Below are 20,253 nucleotides of genomic sequence, written 5' to 3'. Positions count from 1 at the left end.
GTATTTTCCTTATATAGTAAGCCAGGCATAGGCAAACATTGGCCCTCCAGATGTTTTGAGACTTCAATTCCCATCATCCCTGACCACTGGTCCTGTTAGCTAGGGATGATGGGAGTTGTAGTCCCAAAACATCTGGCCAGCTGAGTTTGGCTATGCCTGTAGTAAGCTCATAATCATGAGTTTCACTTCTTTAAATCCTTTTTGGGGGGCTTGCAAATCACCAATGTTTGTTGGATTTTTTGAGGGGTTGGAAACTGCTTCAGCTCTAGACAACTTTTATCCCAGTTCACCTCCAACAAGCTCAGAATTTCTCAGAGGCATCCCATTCAGCTTGGGATTTGTTTGAATCTGCTGCACATCCCTAGGTATAGGTCAAAGTCTAGTATAGAAAGTCTAGTATGAGAGCCAGCGTGGTGTAGTGGTTAAGAGCGGTAGACTTGTAATCTGGTGAACCGGGTTTGTGTCTTCGCTCCTCCACATGCAGCTGCTGGGTGACCTTGGGCCAGTCACACTTCTCTGAAGTCTCTCAGCCCCACTCACCTCACAGAGTGTTTGTTGTGGGGGAGGAAGGGAAAGGAGAATGTTAGCCGCTTTGAGACTCCTTCGGGTAGTGATAAAGCGGGATATCAAATCCAAAATCCAAACTCTTCTAGTATAGATTAATAGATACTGAACAAAGATAAAATCCTATTATTTATAATGTTTAAGAAATGTTTGGTTCAGACACTTTCTAAAGGCACTAAATTCAGGAACCTGATGTTTCTCATGGAGAAACTTAAATGTAGAACCCTTCACAAATAACACTTGCAGGTTGAGTCTAACCCACTGGATCCAATGGGATTTGCTTTCAAGAAAGTATGTTAGGAATTGAAGCCTCTGTTGTTCATAGCATTAAAACATTTTTGCACCAACCTACTACATGTTTTAATTCAAAATATTATTATGGGGTATAATTTCACTGGCTCAGAATGAGAACTATTTCTCTGAAATGTGCTAGTTTTCAATGCTGTGATTTTAATATATGATCACCTAAACACAATTTCATAAAGATAAGTAACTGGGGTGGCTTACTCAAGATAAGGTGAAGGTAAAGGGACCCCTGACCATTAGGTCCAGTCGTGACCGACTCTGGGGTTGCGGCGCTCATCTTGCTTTATTGGCCGAGGGAGCCGGCATACAGCTTCCGGGTCATGTGGCCAGCATGACTAAGCCGCTTCTGGCGAACCAGAGCAGCACATGAAACTGCTAGGCTTTTGAACTGCTAGGTTGGCAGGAGCAGGGAACGAGCAACGGGAGCTCACCCCGTTGCGGGGATTCGAACCGCTGACCTTCTGATCAGCATTCCTAGGCTCTGTGGTTTAACCCACAGTGCTACCTGTGTCCCTTACTCAAAAGTAGATCCATTGAAATTAATGAACATGTCAGGGCCATTAATTTTGATAGGTCTGCTCTGAGTAAAACTTAGTTGAACATCACCCCCAGAAATCAGATAAGAATAATGGCATTTAATAGTGCATTTGTTCTCTGAGAGATGCTTTAGCCTTAGGAAAAAGTGCCATTGCTTGGGATTCTATGCAATCATCTGCCTTACTCCTACAGAAATAAATCTGAAGGTGAAAAAGAAGAAACTAGACTCCAGTGTGTTGGGCTGCCTGAATGCTAAATAGCTGCCTTTTAAGTTGTATGTGAATTGCACACTTATTTTTAATAGCTTATTTCATTTATTAAAACAGCATACAAATGGAGTATGAACATCAACACTCACTCCAAATTGATGTCTGTGTCAAAGTGAAAATTTACCCAAGGCCTTTTGCATGTTGATGACTTACGTAAAGAGCAGGATTCCTGTGTTAGCCAACGCAAAGGCAAGACCTAATATTCCACTGCCCATAATAGCATTGCTGAGATTGAAGACAGACATTCCCAATGAAGTCGTGCCTGGAATCTGTACAGGTTGAATTAAAAGAAAAGAAAAGAATAAAACTTCCTATGGTTTGCAGCATATTTGAAAAGCATCCTATGCTTTTTTCTGAATATCATTTCTCATCCTGACCCTTTCCCTTCAGTCAGATAATTTGATTATTTGCCCACTTGGGTACAGTGGCAAGAGGTGAATTATTAGTAACTGAAAAGCCACAAAAGTAATTGAGAGAACATAGGATGATACCCAACCAAGTCATACATTCAGTAGATGCACTGAAATCAAATAAATTGAATATCACCCATAATTTCACACTGAGGCCCCAGGAACCTGCCATTCATGCAAGATGTTCTAGCAGAACTCTTCTAGAAAAGGGAAAACTCTCTTGGGGAGACTTATGCTCAGGAAAGGCCTTAGAGGCATTGCCTACTGCCTGGGATTGCTCATTGGCCTGTTGGACCTCCTCCTCGGCAAAGCCCCATCTACCATGTTCCACCCCTTTCCAAAGCTCTCCCCCTCCGGGATGTCCAGAGGCTTCCAAGGGCTGTAGGCCCCAAAAGCCAAAAGAAAATGGATGCTGGAAGAAGGGAAAGGAGAGATCTATGTAGCCAGAAGGAAACGAAAAAGCAGCAGATGGGGGAGAGAAAAGAGGATCCCGGAAAGACAAACAAATGAAGACAAAGGAAAATTCCTTCCTAAATGGTGTTCCTGCCTGAAGCTGCCGACAAGAGCAACATACAGTGGAGCTGGCAGGAAGCTGAGCTGGTGAAGGGGTTGCCCTGCCCACCAGGTATACCCTCATTAAAGTCTTGACTTCCTGCCAGTAGAGAGATGGGTGGTGACGTCCCACACAGGCCTTCCTCCAGGACAAGAGAACTCTGTCCTTACAGAGACCTCTTCTAGCAAGGAGCTTAATCATTCAGTTCTGTGGAACTCAAAAGAGTTTGGTGTGGTGTAGCAGTAAAATGTTGGGACTAGGAACATGAAGACCCAGGTTCAAGCCCTGACTTAGCCACATGAAGCTAACTGGGTGATCTTGGGTCACTCAATATCTTTTAGGTTAACCTACCACACAGGGGTGTTATGAGGATAACATTCGAGGTTTGGGAGAATTGCGCACACTGCCTTAAGCTCTTTAGAAGGGAGAATATCAATGTAATAAATAAAATGTGGGTGAGCTGTTCCACAAACTGACGTGAACAGCAAACCTCTTGTTTGCAAAGGAGATCTGTGTGCACCTCACAGCTCCCACTGTAGGACAGGGGTAGCAGACATGTTTCCCTCCAGATGTTGCTAGACTTCATCTCCCAACGGCCCCAGATAGAATGGCTGGTGCTCGAGGATTATGGGAGTTGTAGTCCAACAGCTTTTGGAGGGCATTAGGCTGGCTCTTTGTGCAAGGAGGGCAAGGAGGGTAACCTACATATTCATCACATTTCTTCTTTTCCAAGTGGCTGTTGGTTAGACTTCTTCTGCTCTCGCGGTCTGAAATAAATTTACTGAAAAAGAACAAACAGGATTTTCTTTAGCATTACAGCATACACAGGAGGAACATACGTTAGTGCTATTATTGAGCTGTAGCCGTTATGGAGGTGGTGTGTATTGTTTTAATTAAACTACCTAGAACCCAGTTGTACAAGAAGGTTGGGCCATAAGGAAATGAATCATACAGATAACGGCATGGATTGGTACACACACAAAAGAAAAAACACACAAAAAGAGATAGGCATGAATGATTAAGCCTGGGAAGTATATACGTACAGAGCCAGATTCAGCTCTCCTATAAACTGCCATAAGGAAGGAAGACTAGTTTAGATTGTTGCAGGGATTTTAAAACTATTAAAACAGTAATCTGCTGGGTAATTTTAGATTCTGGCTTCAATTGTCTTATGGGGGCTTCTCTCTTTGAATAGTGGCATTTCGATAATACAGCAACCCAGCCCAGCTCTGTTTGGGGGTCTTCTTGCTCAATTTGCTGAATGACACCCCAGGCATCTGCCCTGAGGTCCTACCCTGAGAGCACCACTGCTTTTACACTAATTTACAGAGGACAGCTCTACTGAATGCCCTTAGCCATATAGCTGGACAGACCCTCCGTTTTCAAAGGTGGTATTACCACAAGTCTATCAAGTCCAGGATCCTGTTTCACCAGAGTGGCCAGTCAGATGCTTGCAAGAAGACCATAAGGAGGGCAAACCTGGACGGAACAAACCCTCAGGATAGGCCATGAACTCCATATTCGCCTGCTTGCTAATGCGATTCATTGTGCTTGTGAACCAAGGCTAGCTACAGCTGGAAATCAAATGCTGAATGAGATGGGGTTTCAGTGTGATTCAGTTATAGGCATTAAAAATACATTTGTGGACTGCACTGTAAATCTTGTTTTTCATTATTTAAAAAAATTATTTATACTTTTATACTGAATATATTTCTGTAATGTTAGGGTGCTTGCCACCAGGATTTATGTTGCTCATGCCATACATATTTGGTGTTTGATTCAGCTAAGTACATGGGATTTACTAACTCGAGTCTCATTGATTTTACGGATCTACTCTAAGCATTGTCAAATCTGGATCCAGTCCTTGAGAACAGAAAAACCAAAAGCAAGGACCTATAAGCTCCATTTATTTCAATGGAAGAATGTGAAGCACAAGTTTCACTTCTCCACTGAAATTAGTTGGACTTAAAGGCTGCAATTCTATGTGCACTAAGCTCAGCAGGACTTATCTCTAAGTACAGTATATACTTGAGTATAAGCTGACCCAAGTATAAGCTAAGGAAACCTCTTCTCAACGGATAAAGAGGATGCTGGTGCTATCTTACTCGACGTTTCCAGCAGCAATGACAACAGAACACAGGTGCTTCCCCCCTCCCCAAAAGGGCCTCTCTACCCCACTGGTTCGCCCAGCCTTCGGTCTGAAAACATTTGATATACACATATCAAAGGGCTTGAGTTCAAGCTCCCACAAAGGTGGGAGATTTGCATTCACTTCTCGCAGGAGGGGAGGCACCTACACTGCAAGAAAGACGCAGCCCAGGGCTTGCAGCCGAGGGAGCCAAGCAAACCAGGCCCCTTCTTCCTGCTGATCCTGAGGTACGTCTTCAGCCTCCGAGGTGCCCAGGTACGGCAGGAAGTGTCAGGGCGGCCAAGGTGTGGGAAGCGGGGGGAGGGGGGCTCACTTACGGAAATGCATAGGCAGGAAGCTGAGGTCGAGGCTCTGCAGCCAGTGCAGCACCGTCCGGGGCTGGTGGAGTAGGACATGAGGAGCGAGAGCTTCCCTTCGCGAGCGCCTTCTAGAACCATAACGGCAGTTGTCACGGCAACCGCCACCGCCGCTCTGTCTGGTTTTTTGTTTTTTAACGGAGCACTGCCGCACATGCGTCGGAATGCCTGGGCTTCTTTAAGTGTTTGAACACGCGCAACTTTGCCGCTGTCAGCGGTGGCGAAGGAGGAGGAAGAAGGAGCAGCCCAAAAGGGCTGCTTTTGGGCTGCTGTTTCCTCCTCTGCCACCGCTGACGGTGACAAAGGTGGTGGAGGAGGAAGGGGCAGCTGACTCAAAATGGACCTGGGAAGCATTTGACCTATTTAGCTCTTAGTCTGCTTGCCTCAAACGTAATAAACAGCTCAAGACCTCCTGGGACTGTAGCACTTCAGAATGCAGGTGGAGAAATACATGCTGAATGCTCTACCTTTTGTGTATGTCTGTATATGTAAACACACACAGGCTATACAGTGCAAAGAAAACAACACTAGCTCAGCTATGAGAAGCCTGGTCTACAACCTTTCTTTCTCATATGCTGGTTTTCTATGAGCTGAGTTGCTTCTTCTTTTGGCAGTGGTAGGGTTAGGGTTCAGTCTTATTTGCAGCGTGGTTTACAAAAATACTGGAACAATTAAAATGTACATACAAAATATGTATACGCAATTAAGCTAAAGGCCACAACGTTGCAAAAACAGCATCAAACAGGCAGTAGGGCTGAAACTGTATCTAAAAAGCTTGGGGAAATTAGAAGCATATTTGCCTGGCTGGCACTAAAAGGGCAATAAAATAGGAGTCAGGCAAACATCTCTGGGGAGAGCACTCCACAAGTAAGAGGGTCCTCTCCACGGTAACTACTCACCACACCTAAAATGATGGGGGTGGGGGGGGAATGCTCCACTGCAGTTCTTAATGTACAGGTAGGCACATACCAAGGCAGGAGGTTCTTTATAACTTGGTCCAAAGCTGTGAAGGGCTTTAAAAGACAAAACCAGTGCTATGAATTAAGCAACCCTCTCACCCATGTTCTGAAGAGGCACAGTCCCAGGAGTTTTTTGCATGGTCTTCGTGAACATGTATACGGGGTCCAAGTAATTTTGCTTTAGAACAAGAGATGGTACAATGTGCTGTCGAAAGCAGGTGGGTTATCCTTGATGTAGCATTCTTCCATCAAGTTGGCCTACATGAGATTTTTGGACTTTCAAGCACGTTCATTTAAGAATGCATGCTGCACCAAGTTCAGCAGCAGAAAAACTGGTGCTTGGTGCAATATGCAATGATATGCAGTAATAAATAATCTTGTTCTTTCCAGTAGCACCTTAAAGACCAACTAAGTTAGTTCTTGGTATGAGCTTTCGTGTGCATGCACACTTCTTCTGAAGAAGTGTGCATGCACACGAAAGCTCATACCAAGAACTAACTTAGTTGGTCTTTAAGGTGCTACTGGAAAGAAAAAAAATTTTTTGTTTTGACTATGGCAGACCAACACGGCTACCTATCTGTAACTGGAACTAAATAATCTTGCTTGAAGATGCCCAAATCTCAATGTAAACCAAATTAATGAAGAATCCTGCATAACATGGAAGTTTACTCTTTTACATATACCTCAAACCTAAGAAAAATGGATCATCTGAACCATGTTTTAGTTTGGAACCAATTTGGCCACTATTTTGGCTACCGAATAGTAAGTAGTCAAAGACCCAGAGACATCTAAGATCATGTGTAATGCTAATCTCAAATGTTGAATGTTGTTTTTCGTTTCCTTTGTGCTGTGCTTTGGATGACCAGGCTGAGTTGTGGGGTTGGTTGGTTACAAAGCAATCTATACATTTGTATTAAATATGCCAACATTTAAAGGTTGAATAAATTGGTACACTATGTTTTTACTGCCAATGCCCAACAGAGGCTGGGTATGAAATTCAAATCACATTCTCAAATGGAACATGACTCAGTAATGAATCATTCATGAGCTGTGTTTCAAGTCAGAAACACTGTTTTTAAACAGAGTGTTTTCACATGGTAAATCTGGGGCAGTGGAAAACTACTCACCTATTCATCTGGCCATTTTCTACTTCTGTGAAATCATTGGAGTCATTGCTGATGTTATCATCCTCAGGAACTGTCATATTCTGCATCTCAGTTAATTCTAGGCCTGCTTTGAAAGGCATCTTGATTTAGTGAACTTATTCTGAAGGCTGCTTGGTCTTTAGAGATCAGTAGCACCTGTAATGTGAGCCTGAAAACCTACAAAAAGAAAAGAAAAGTTCAAAGTCAGAATAAGAAAATGAACAATAACCTCTCAAGTGTCTCTCTCTCACACACACATAACTTGGGGCTAGGACTTTCTCTAGGATTGGTGATCTGAGTGCTCTAAATGGCATTTGTATAATTCTGCCATCAGTATATAATTGTTGACAATTTCTAGACCATCTATGCATTCCAACATGGAATCAAGAGAAGAGGCTATACACTTCTTATTACAGGGGAGAGACCAGGAGCTCACCAAGACAGTAGCTAAGTTCCTCTATTTGATTTTTTTTGTCGCCGAAGTATGCTACAGGATCCTGCCCTTTCTGGAGACCCACAGAGATGAAATAGATTGATGGCCTCTTCTTCCCTTTGGCAAATGACTGTACTGTTGAAATGGTGACGAGATTGCACTGGCCTATTTATTCTGAATGTTTGTATGTGGTGCCAATAAAGGTTTGATGATGATGATGATGATGATGATGATGATGATTGTTGACAGACAAATAGCCTGAGAACTTTGGGAAAGATTAAGAGAGATTCTTCCTCCCCATTTAGATGTATTTAATTTTGCACAATGTATAATCAAGGTTGTCATTTGGCATGCAAAGCGATCTACTCCCATGTGTACATACTTTGAGAAAAATGTGAAATTATGAAATTAAATATTATTGCAGGTTGTATGAGGTGAAAAAACTTTATTAACGCTTGCACTCTTAACAACTAATGATTACATTTACACCATGCCCTTTTTGCGGCAGCTGCCATGCTTCTCTCCCACATGTCCTCCTCCTCAAAATAACTCTCTTCGGTTGAGAGATAAGAGACTGTTTCAAGGCCACCTGGTAAGATTTATGACCGTGTGGGAATTTTAACCCATATCTCTCCAGTCCCAATACAACAAATGCAGTTCCTCTGGATGCAGTTGCACATGTAACGCCATCATGTTTTTTCCTGGACTGCACCTGCTGTTTAATATTGATAGGGCAGGGCCACCATTTACTCTACAGACCTGGAGTGTTGCCAGGCTGCATATTAGCATAGACAAAAATCCTATGTAAATAATCATTTAAAAAGAGACAATTGTGCAGGGGGAAGGTGAGGAGATAAAAATCCCATCAACAGTGTAAAGTGGGGGGGGGGGGCAAACCTTATTTGGCCTAAGGGCCACATTAATCCTTGACCAAACATCTGGTGGTCACATGTCAGAAGTGGGTGTGGCCATTCCTGCCCCCCCCCCCAAACACACAGTCACCTCTTAGCTGATCCATGCAGATCTGCAAAGAAGAGGAGCTATATCAGAGGATCGTTTTGATGACTCTCATTAAGTGGATTGCAACTCACCAAGCTGAGTAGCAGCTATGTGTGACAGTCCGCTGGGGTATCGCTGCCTGACAGGTAATGTAAGAACAGTGGGGCTGCCTAGTAGCTGGCAGGTTACCATATCTGTCTGAGGATTACATTTGACTTAGCTGGTCAATGCTGCAAAGGCCTGTTTTATAATTTCCAAATAATGAAAGCTTGGGTGGATAATTCCACTCATAGTGGCTTTGCCATTTTTGTCCACAGAAACGGGCTGGGACATGACTGAAGCCTGCCACCTGCCCTGGACATTTTGGCCTCCCAATGGAATGTTATTTCATAGGGAAGGGAAAATCTTGTTTCTACAAGTATTCTTTAAAATTATAATTTTGTTACCATTTCTAAAGCAGTTCCAGCTGCTCATTTTTAAAACCCATGTTTTTAAAGTACATCAAACTTGGAGAAAGTAGCTAATAAATTCAGTATGTAGTATAAAACACTGACAACTGGGAATCACTGGCCTGTGAGCGCTCCAGTTGGAGAACAGCCTTGACCAAAGGCGTCACGGACTTTGGAGAAGCACAAACTCAGGACGAAAGGGAGAAACAAACTAAGAGGAAGGCACATTTGGTAAATCCTCACTGTGATTAACTCCCACCAGGAAACCTATGTCCCCACTGTGGAAGGACGTGTGGATCCAGAATTGGCCTCCACAGTCACTTATGGACACACTGTATTCATGGGAGACAATCTTACTTGGCTACGACTGATTGGCAAAGAAGAAAGAAAGAAGTACAGTGGTACCTCGGGTTAAGTACTTAATTCGTTCTGGAGGTCCGTTCTTAACTGAAACTGTTCTTAACCTGAAGCACCACTTTAGCTAATGGGGCCTCCTGTTGCCGCCGTGCCACTGGAGCACGATTTCTGTTCTTATCCTGAAGCAAAGTTCTTAACCTGAAGCACTATTTCTGGGTTAGTGGAGTCTGTAACCTGAAGCGTATGTAACCTGAGGTACCACTGTAGTAGTAATGATGGCAGCAACTATTGTACAGTTAAAATGTGCCATTGAACTAATTAGTGGTAATACTATTAGCGAGCATTACTTATTAAATGTTCATCTTATCTTTGTCTGGCTGTGGGAAATGTGATGAGAAAAAAACTGATTTATAAGGCTATTAAAAGTGTAAGGACAGGAATTTGGGAGGTGTTATTTATTTATTGCATTTATATTCCACCTTTTCTCCAAGAGGTTCAAAATGGTGTATGTGGTTCTCCCCTCCCCATTTTATCCCCACAACTCTATGAAGTTAGGCTGGGAGACAGTGATTGGCCCAAGGTCACCCTGTGAGCTTCATGGCACTGTGGGGATTTGAACCCTGGTCTCACAGGTCCTAGTTCGGCACTCTAACCGGTATCCTACACTGATCCTTAGGCGGTCTCTTAAAATTACTTTCTTAAAAAAATGACTTTCAGCCTCCATTCCTTTGGACTGTTTCCACCTGAGTTCAGGTAGATTTTAAAGCTGGGCTTTTTAGAGGGTACTAGCTTCAGCCCTAGAAGTCAACAATTTGCTTACAGGCTGAAATTGGATTCCTCTTTCTGTTCATTAGGCAGGCTGATCTTGCTAGAGGCTCATTTATGTGCCTAAGAGATGCCTTCAGACCTAGAGCTCTAGTTTCACATAAACTGCTTCCTTTATGTAAAGACTGCCATGTGATATCTTTTGTGTTCCCTCCTCTCCCCAGCCTCACCTTTGAAAAGAAGAGGACGAGGACCAGGGAGACCGACTATGGGATTATGAGCATAAGATATTAAGTTCCACAGCAACTCTGCAAACTGGCCCTTTCAAACAAAACACATGTCAAGAACCAGAAAGGAAGTAAGTTATCACAGGTGATAATTTCTAGAAGATAAAGTTCAGCAACAGGAAAAAGATTTTTTAAAAAAACCACAGTTGCTTGTAACACACTGAATGTAACAGGCAGGCTCGATAAGGAATGTTATATGTAACCCACTTTTTAAAAAGAAAGAAAAGGAGGGAAGTCTTCAAATGGGTTGTGATCTCATAACATGGATGTAAGTAAGTGAAAGCTTATTACAACTGTTTAACCATCTAAGTACTTCTGCTCTGAGTGGATTATATTATCCTTTTATTTAAGGGAAATAAAGCTTCACTGAGGAAATAGCAAACATATTCAGAAACAAATCCAGCACTGACCCTTTCGGCACTTCTATTTCTTTGTAGGCTTCTTCCTCAGATATATAAATGATTAGCTTATATATCTGAGTTTTTAACACTGCCTTGAACATGCTCTAACTCTAATACTCTAATTGCCATTGGAGAAGTATAGATGAGGGGGAAGAGTCTGAACAACTTTGCAACACCCCCCCCCCAAAAAAAAAGTTCAACAAGTTTTGTGTCCGAATTTGAAATATTGAAATATGGCAACCCTAAATTAGGCATATTAATGATTCCATTATTACGCTACTGATCATTGTTAGAAACTCAAGAGATATAAGGTAAAAAAGGTAAAGGATCCCTGACCATTAAGTCCAGACGTGCTTTCGAACTGCTAGGTTGGCAGGAGCTGGGACCGAGCAACGGAAGCTCACCCCGTCATGGTGATTCAAACCGCCTACCTTCTGATCGGCAAGCCCTAGGCTCAGTGGTTTAGACCACAGCACTGCTAGGTGCCAAATGGCTCCATAAACCAAGGTTACAGTTACCAAAACAGAATGTTGCCATTTTACGGCAAGATGGCAAGTCTTATTTTTCAAAGGATGGACTGCCTGTGATTGATTATCAGTAAAACATCTGGCTAGTTCAGATGACAACTTTGAGCTGGGTTAAGAAGGAGACGCTTTTTCTCTCCCCCATGTGCTCAGTGTGGCTATAAAAAGAATTTAGGAAGCTTTTGCTTCTGGTTTATATTATCTGTAGCTCGTTGTCTTGTTTAAACCTGACAAACTGTGCTTAATCTTAAGTGTGGTTGCTTGAAACAAACCTTCAAACCATAGCTTAAGAAGTTGGCGTGTTTCAACAAACCATGGTTAAGATTAACTGCAATTTAGGGACGCGGGTGGCGCTGTGGGTTAAACCACAGAGCCTAAGACTTGCTGATCAGAAGGTCGGTGGTTCGAATCCCCGCAATGACGGGGTGAGCTCCCGTTGCTCGGTCCCTGCTCCTGCCAACCTAGCAGTTCAAAAACACATCAAAGTGCAAGTAGATAAATAGGTACCGCTCCAGCGGGAGGGTAAACGGCGTTTCCGTGCACTGCTCTGGTTCGCCAGAAGCGGCTTAGTCATGCTGGCCACTTTATCCAGGGACTGTCCACATATCTATTGGCCGGTTCCAACCTCTTTTTCTTAATGGTGACACAGACCATTCATAATGTAGGAAAATTCTTCGCAACAATGAGCAGAACAGTGGGGTGAAGACAAGCTATGGCAATTAACTATAACATTGTTTACTGCTTGCTCCTGCTCAGGCTGCACAGAAAAAGCATTTTGGTTCCTGAAATTCGTTCTGATTGCGCAGATGACATACACTGGATAGAAATTCTACAGGAGGTGGTATTAGTGTGTGAAAACAGTCATGTTCCAAAGATCCCCAGGCATGCACTTCCAGATGGTGGAGATGTCAGGCGCCCATCCTGGTGCCCAGGCAGCTTCCCTTGGTTGCAAGTGACCGACAGCAGGGTGCAAAATGTGCCTGGCTAATTTTGAACACTGCCACTGATGAATCACCTATTAGCCATACTGCAAATATGCAGAAAGGGTATGTTTTCTAAGTTTGAAAAGGACTGTGAAACAGCAAAGAGAATTTTCTGATAGGTGTGGGCTTTCATTTCACACCAATAGGGTATACTGAATGTGTAAAAGTCGGGACTTCCGGGTCGGCGCCATCGCCGAATGGCGGACTCCCTCCGAGCTCCGGAGGGAGTCGGCTGGGTAGGGGTCGGGTCCTGCCGTGCCGGCGACGCGGGGACCCTCAAAAACCATGGGCGGAGATGCCCATGGACTTGGTGACTTGGCGGGCACCGTTTGCGCCCCCCCAACCCGCGAAAGAGCCTTTTTAAAGGCTGCGGTGCGGGTGACGGGGGGGGTGTGGTGCTGTGAGTCCAATGCTTCCCCTGCCCAGCGAAGCCGCATGCCATTCGGCGGAGTGCAACGACTTCTTCTTTGAAAATTTCGGATTTGGACTAAAAGGAACAACCCGTGAGTAAATTGATTGGACTTAAAAGGGAAATTTGATCTTTGAATTTGGAGCGAGCGGGGGGAGTGCAAAAAGGAAGTCCGCCCCCCCCCCTGTTGTAGATGGCTCAACGCAAGGATTTGACAACTAAGATCGAGAGATGAACTTGTTTACCTGAAAAAAATTTTTAACTTCACGAAGGGAAATTACAATAATTGTGCTGGAGGAGAAGACTGATTTGTGGGAACTAAAATGCAACCCCCCCCCCGGGAACCGGGAACAATCCGCTATGAGAGACTGGTGAAGAGACACAGAAACTTTGACAGCTGTCAAAGTAGCTGTCAAAGCAGGAAAATAAAAGAGAACTTTGTTACGATGGCTTTGCTGGTTAGATTTGTTACAATTTGGACATAAATTATTGGAAATAAAGGCAACAAGTTATTTGACTTTTGGGTCTGATTTTGAAAGAAATTAAGTTACCATATTCCCTCTAGAGGGAGGCTGGGACATTGCAACAGTAGCAGCAAGTGGAAAAATACTATGAATTTGAGCAGGATCTGTTATCTCTTGGGAAAGCTGCAAAAACGAAGCATTATTTTGTCTACAGAGGTTTCTATACTAAAGGAAACAATGGATTTATCTATTGAAGAAAGGAAGGGACTTGACGCAAGTTATGTTCCTGAATAACAAAAGCCTCTGTGGAGAACAAGAAGTTTCTGAATTAGAAGGTTTCTGCAGCAGAACAGGAAAAAGCAACCTGAGGAATAAGAGCTGGACCAAATTTGAAGCCGGAGTATTTGGAACATCCAGACTTTAAAAGGACCAAGAAATAGAATTTAAGTTAGACTCTTAAACATAGAGGTCTGGATGGAAGAACAATGACTTTTTCTGAGAGTTTTTTCGAGATTGGACTTTCTGAAATTAAAAGCTATCAAAAGACGGCAAAGTGGAGTTGAGATATAGACGTGGATACACCAGGCTGGCAGTAGACAATGGATGAACTTTGGGGATTGGAACCGGGGAATGGGGGGGGGGGAGATTTGGAATCCAAAGGCTGTAAAATTATATATTATTTCTTTCTTTTCTTTTTTCATGTTTGTTGTTTGAAAATAGGGGAATTCGTGGAAGGGAAATGGGGTCGATCTTAGGGAATTATATAAAATATAAGGAGAAATGGTTCATTAAGATAAATAAGATAAATTAATTTGGAATAAATGGGTTATTTAAAATTACAAATAAGGTTTTAAAATTTGGGGTAAGAATCTGTGGAATCAATTTAAGGGAAATGGAATACAAGAGGGGGAGGGGGGGGGGAAGTCCGGGAAAGATGCCACTGAAACCAAGTGTAAATCATATTTGTTTTTTCTTTTTTTCTTGCTATCTTTCCCTTTTATTCTGGAAAATTTTTAATAAATATTATTAAAAAAAATAAAAATGAATGTGTAAAAGTCAAAGGGCTGGCCTGCTACTGCAACCCTACTTCTCCTACCCACCCCGGGGCCACACACGCATGCTCTGTTTGGAGACACAAACAGGATGTTCTATTCAACTGTTTAAAAAGAGAGAGAGTTCCAACAAACCACACTGCACATGTTCAGAAACTGGTTTCCTGCTACCAGGTTGATAAAAAGATCAGGAATCATTAAACTCTAATCTGTTCTCACTGCATTTAGCTTTGGGCAAATCCCATGCACCATCAAGGGGAGAAAATGCAAATCGATTCAAGCGCATAGTTCTCCTTTGCAACTTCTCTTAGCCAGGCTTGGGAAAGGGACAGATTGAACTCAAAAATATATGATGTTGCTAATTTTTCTAACCTCTGGGAAAAAACCCTTCTCTGTCAGCCAAACACAGAAGAAGCCTTTGGTGTGCTTATTAAGCACTTTGCGCTAACACCAAGCCCAACTCCATACTGAACCATGAAGTTGTACTCCTGTGAGTAACAGTCTTCTGCGACTGTTTATCCATCTTGTCCCCAGCGCCAATTTGCAGCTCAAGGAAAAAGTGAGGATGAGAAGGGTTTGCCTGCTGCTGGGACAGGGTCTTCAGTGTACCCAACCAGGCATGGAGACCTCAACCAAAGATCAGGAACAAGAATCATCAGTAGTGCTCCCTGCATATATTTGCTGCATTTCTGGATACCTTATTTTTGTATTGTATGTGCAGAGATTTAATAACTCTGATGCATAGAGCATGCTTGCCATAGAAGACTATAAATCTGCATGCATGAGTCTGGATCACAATCACTCACAGTCATATGTACGTCACCGAATGAGCAGCGGTGGCGTAAAGTTCCCCACAAATTAAACAAACACAAACAAACAGAAATGCAACACTGGCCGCTTGTCAACAGTAAAGGTGAACTATTTGCTTTGCTTGTTGACTGGAGAGATGAGTAGCCAGTCCATGAGAGGTGCCCTCTGAGACCTGTGGGACCTAAGTCTGCTGCCCCAGGTAGGTCTGTTGCTCCTAAATTCATCCCTGTGCTGATAACTCAGCATAACCATGAGAAACCACTGTGATTACACATGCCAGCATGCAGCTACAAACTAAAACAAATTGCTGTGCTGTATCAAATCAACACACCACTAACAGGCAGTCCTATGCATGCAGTCCTCAGAAGTAGTCCAGCTGAGTTTAGAAGGCTTTACACCCAGAAAACTGGCTACAGAATTACAGCCTAACGTTTAAAATAGAACGGGGTGAGAGTTACCAGGTGCAAGCATGGGGTGGGGAGATCACAAAGGCAGAACAGACATATTAAAAAGCAATTAATTCTGCACTGGTTGTTGGAAGTGTACTGCATATTATGTATATTCATGTTCATTAACATCCTCTTTATCAGCTCACATGCGATTTCTCTGATCCTGTTCTCGTTTTTTGCAAAATGGACATATTTTATTATTATTTTATTCTGAAAGGAGCATTCTACCAACTAGCCATCAATGCTTTGCATGTGGTAGCTGACAAAAATATAAATATCTTTTAAAAAAAAATCAAAATATTTAAAACACATACAGTAAACAAATATAAAACCCTCACCACATCACCTCAAAATGTAAAGCCAATTCAGGCTTGAGAAGAGCTACTGTAAAGAAGGTCAGATACCCAAACAAACTGTGTTTCATTCAAGTCTCTTAAAATGCATTATTAAGATCACCATGTAGGATATTAAAATTCTTCCATAATGCTAGGACTTTAGACCGCATGCACCTCTAGCTCATTGGCTTCCTAAATTCTATTCATTCTTTGATTCAGAACATTAAATATATGGACTGAAGGGCTATTTATACAGCATAGAGTCAACTGAAGATTGCTTTAAATATCTTTTTTCTTGCCCAATTTGTGGTTTAAAGCCCACATTTATTCAGGCCTGAACTATTAAGAGTGAGAGAAAACGACAGGAAAAAGAGGATATTAACATGTCCTCACCATTCCTATCTCTGATCACAAAAAATGTAGTGGGAGAAGGGAGAAATCATGTTGTGGAATGGAGGAGACTTGAGAACCACATTGTGGATTAACATGTTCTTCTCTGTACATACACAAATGTCTTTGTTTTCGTTTTTAAATATATGAGATAAACTATGTGGCATCAAGTAGCGTTATGAAAATTACCCTTCCGTTCTAAGAAAAGCATGTTGATGGGTTTCTGGTGGTGGATTTCAACTGAACAGCCATTTCCCACCTACTGCTTCATTATCAAAGTTTAGTTTTCAGTGTTAGCAAGCTGATGTAAAGTTTAGTGGCTAAGCCCCTCTCCCAAAGACTCCAACGGGACATCTTTAAGAGCATTTTATTATATTTATACCTTGCCTTTCTTTCACCAAAGATCTTCAGGCAGGATAGATATGAGCAATGGAGCAGTTAAGTAGCTTTAGACTCTGGGTTTCATTATGTTGCGGGTGGTGGGGGTGATCTTCAGTAGGTATTTCAGAATCTGGTAAGCCCGGTTGACTACATCTGCAGGGGCTGTTCCAGGATTTGAATCCTGGTCTCGCATGTCATAGTCCAACACTCTCTAATCACTGCACCATACGAATAAATATAAATAATAAATTCAGCATTCTTTTTGAAATGAATCAGGCAGGGAAAGGTGAAATCCACCATAAAAGATGCAACTATTTTCAAGGATCAAAGAGGCCTGACTAAAATGGCTATAAAAGGAGCAGGAGGAGACCAGTGGGAGGCAGGATAATCAAATGATAATCTGGCATGTTTAAGCAGGCTGAAGACAACGATGCCAATAATCATAATATTAATAGCCTAAATCCAGCACAGAATTGGGACTCCACCGATTTCAGCGCATTTCAGCAAGTTTAACTCTGTCTTGAAATTAAGCTAATAATACTAATGAGTATGGTGATTATAAGGGGCGGTACATAATGTTTAGTCACACTCAAAGCAGACCCACTGTAACCAATGGAACTACTGTAGGAATCCATAGGACATCACCTAGTATTTCTGCATTTACAACCTTTACTCCCCACCCTGCCAGTGAAGGCAATGAGTGATAGCAACAGGTTGTATGACAACTCTGCTTTGTGAACAAATGGCTTATGGCAGAAAGGACACTGATGGTGTGTGATAAAAAAAAGGAAAGGCGCTAACCACAAGAGAGAGAGAGAAGAATAGAACAGAGAAAAAAACCTCTCTAGGAGAGAAAGCAAGACTTGGAAAAGATGCCACCTCTATACAGATGTAGGCTGGAATCAGGCCTGCATTCCTAGCATAACCTTGTACTCCCCAGTGTAGCGGTTACTTATTTGAACAAATTATAAACCGGTTAACTTCCAGTCTCCAAGCGGTGCACAAGGACTACAATACAGCTAAATGACGTAAGAAATTGATAATTAATTCCAAAGTAATCTGTAGCATCCCTCTTGAATACCCACCAGAGCCCTACAGAATCAGTCAGAGCAGAGTAGCAGCATTTTAATTTTGCACAGATGATTGTTATCTTTAAAAGAAAAAGGCACAAAAATGTTCCAGTGGAGCTTTAAAGGGGTGGAGTGGAGTGGGGTGAAACTACTGGATCTTTTAAAAAAGGGCAAATTTGAATTTCTTGTGAAAGCAACATCTTTATTCAGGGCATGCATGATTTAGACCTGAGTGGGCCACAAGCAAGGTTGGGACAAAGTCTTTTTGTGGTGAAAAGGGCCAATGCAGTGAAGCATTAATAAATACACCCACGGCAAATGTACCTAAGAAGCTGAAAAGTCAACTGCCTTAAAAAAGAGAAAGAGGAAGATCAGTGACAATATGTTCCATTCAAAAAATTCCCGCATGTCATTTAAAACGTGTCCCTCTTTTGGTTTCGGTCCACCAACATCCCTATTTTGGGCTTTCAAGAGTATCAGCTTTAGCTTGCCAGCAATTCAGAAACCCAATTCCTTTTTTTAAAAAATAAATAAATAAACAAATAAACAAACAAACAAACAAACCGGGGGAGGGGCTTCTGGAAGAAAGGAAGGGACCATTTCAGGTGGAACCTTTTGCAAAGTGAGGAGGACAAAGACGAATTTCACTCTCCCTGCTCGCTCCCCTTCTTTTCCCTATATGTCAAGGTTGCCAGCCGTCAAATCCGTTTATATATTGGAGCAAGCCCGCTTTTTATTAGGACTACATTCTAGGAACGTGGTTTGTGCCTCAGCCTGAACAGTGACCTAGGTCTGCTAATACTGTTTCATTAGGGTCTCATTTAGCGTGTGTGTGTGTGTGTGCGTGTGTGTGTGTTTTTACGGTGGGTGCCCCCCCCCCCTCAGAGAGGTGGAAATAAGTGCGGCGCATGAGTCACACGCATTCGCTTCCTACGCGCCTTTTTCCCTCCACCCATAATGGAGAAAGAAAAGAGAGACCAAAACGTGCGGGTCTTTTTCGCAGCCCGGGAGAAGAATGCCTGCCAGCCCGAGAAGCGAAGGCGGGAAGAAAGGGGGCTGGCTGGCTGGGGGGGGGGTGTCTCCTCACGAGCAGACCCGGCAAGAAGCAGCGGGGGCCCCCTCGCCATGCGGCTACACGCGGCTGCCGGGCCGCGGCGAGGCGCCTCTTCTCGCCATTTCCGCGAGCCTTTCCCTCAGGCGCCCAGGAGCCCCCGACCTCTTTGGCCAAAAGCACCTACTACGCCCAACATGCGCCAGCTAGAAAGGCGCTCTCTCCTGTCGCCGGCCATGTGTCCTTCCGAGGGTGAATGGCTGAGACGAGGGAGGGGCTCATCTCTCTGCGACCCCCTCCCCAAACTCCGTACCTGTTAATGCTGCCAATCCCTCCTTTTCTCCCCTCCGTCTTCACGAAAAAAGAAGCCCAAGCTGAGGTGTTTCTTCTCCCGCGCCCCGCCTTCGGGTGGGGGGGGTCTCTCCTTTGTTAGAAGAGCTGGCTCTCCCTGGCTCGCTCTCGGGCTCTTGTCGCCCCGTTGCGAAGAAGGGGTGGCGTTTTTGGGAGCTGAGAGGAAGAGAATGTTCCTCCTTTGTAATTTAAAATTGAATTTTGAAAGCCCAGCGGTTGTTTCTGAGGCGGCGTGGCGAAGCGCTAGACGGAATGAATGGAAGATGCCAAACGACCTTCAAGGGGGCGCCAAGCGCGCAGCTCCCGCCTCCTTCCTCTCGCGTCTCCTCCTCCTCGTCCTCGTCGTCGTCGTCGTCGTCGTTGGGTGAATGGATGCTCTGTGCCTCAGGACCGCATTATTATTATTATATTTTATTCTTAATCCGTTCTTGAGGGATTAAATGCTTTTAAATCTCTGGCTGGGGCGCGTGGGCTCTCCTCCCTGCTCCCCCCCCCGCCCCAGCCCTTTTCGTTTCCTTCCTTCCCTCCCTCGCAGGTGGCAAGGATGCTGTTTGCCGTCGGACCATCTGTGCTTTTGTGTTTTGAACGCGATCGGCTTTGCCCTATAATAAGAAAGCGATACGAAGAGCGAGTCAAGCGTGGGCAAGCTTTCCCTAGGCCTGAGCTGAACCGTTGCTTCTGATCTAGGTGAGGAGAATTTAAGGGACAACACACACCCAAATCATACAGTCGGAAGGGACCACGAGGGTCCTCAGGATGTAGTCCAACCTCCTGCAATGCACAAAATCTTTTGCCCAGCGTGGGACTCGAACCCGCAACTCTGAGATTAAGAGTCATAGCTCAGTTGGTGAGAGCGTGGTGCTGATAACGCCAAGGTTCGATCCTCGGATGGGACAGCATTGCAGGGGTGATTCTCAGGGTCCCTTCCAACTTTACATTTCTAGGATTCTATGCTGTACGGACAGAGCTATCCCATGATATACAGGATATCAGAGATGCTAACTTTAATAAAATATTGTTGGGGGGGGGGTCCAGGTAAGCCCCA

General features: G+C 43.6%; 1 protein-coding gene across 1 annotated transcript in view; it reads right to left on the bottom strand.

Annotated features, from left to right (window-relative positions):
* SLC38A1 (solute carrier family 38 member 1) overlaps positions 1-19,495 on the bottom strand; it is a 41,215-nt gene extending 21,720 nt beyond the window's left edge. The window contains exons 1-4 of the mRNA XM_079994297.1: positions 19,171-19,495; positions 7,231-7,425; positions 3,345-3,420; positions 1,830-1,945 (exon numbers count right to left, since the gene is read on the bottom strand). Coding sequence (XP_079850423.1) covers positions 1,830-1,945; positions 3,345-3,420; positions 7,231-7,349 — 311 coding nt within the window. The 5' untranslated portion in view covers positions 7,350-7,425; positions 19,171-19,495. The remainder of the gene's footprint in view (positions 1-1,829; positions 1,946-3,344; positions 3,421-7,230; positions 7,426-19,170) is intronic.
* Between the last annotated feature and the right edge of the window lie 758 nt (positions 19,496-20,253).

Source organism: Podarcis cretensis (genome assembly GCF_951804945.1).
Source record: "Podarcis cretensis genome assembly, chromosome: 10".
In the NCBI taxonomy this organism is placed as follows: Eukaryota; Metazoa; Chordata; class Lepidosauria; order Squamata; family Lacertidae; genus Podarcis; species Podarcis cretensis.
Note: the sequence above shows the minus strand (reverse complement) of the source record. Positions and strands in the feature narration are given on the sequence as shown.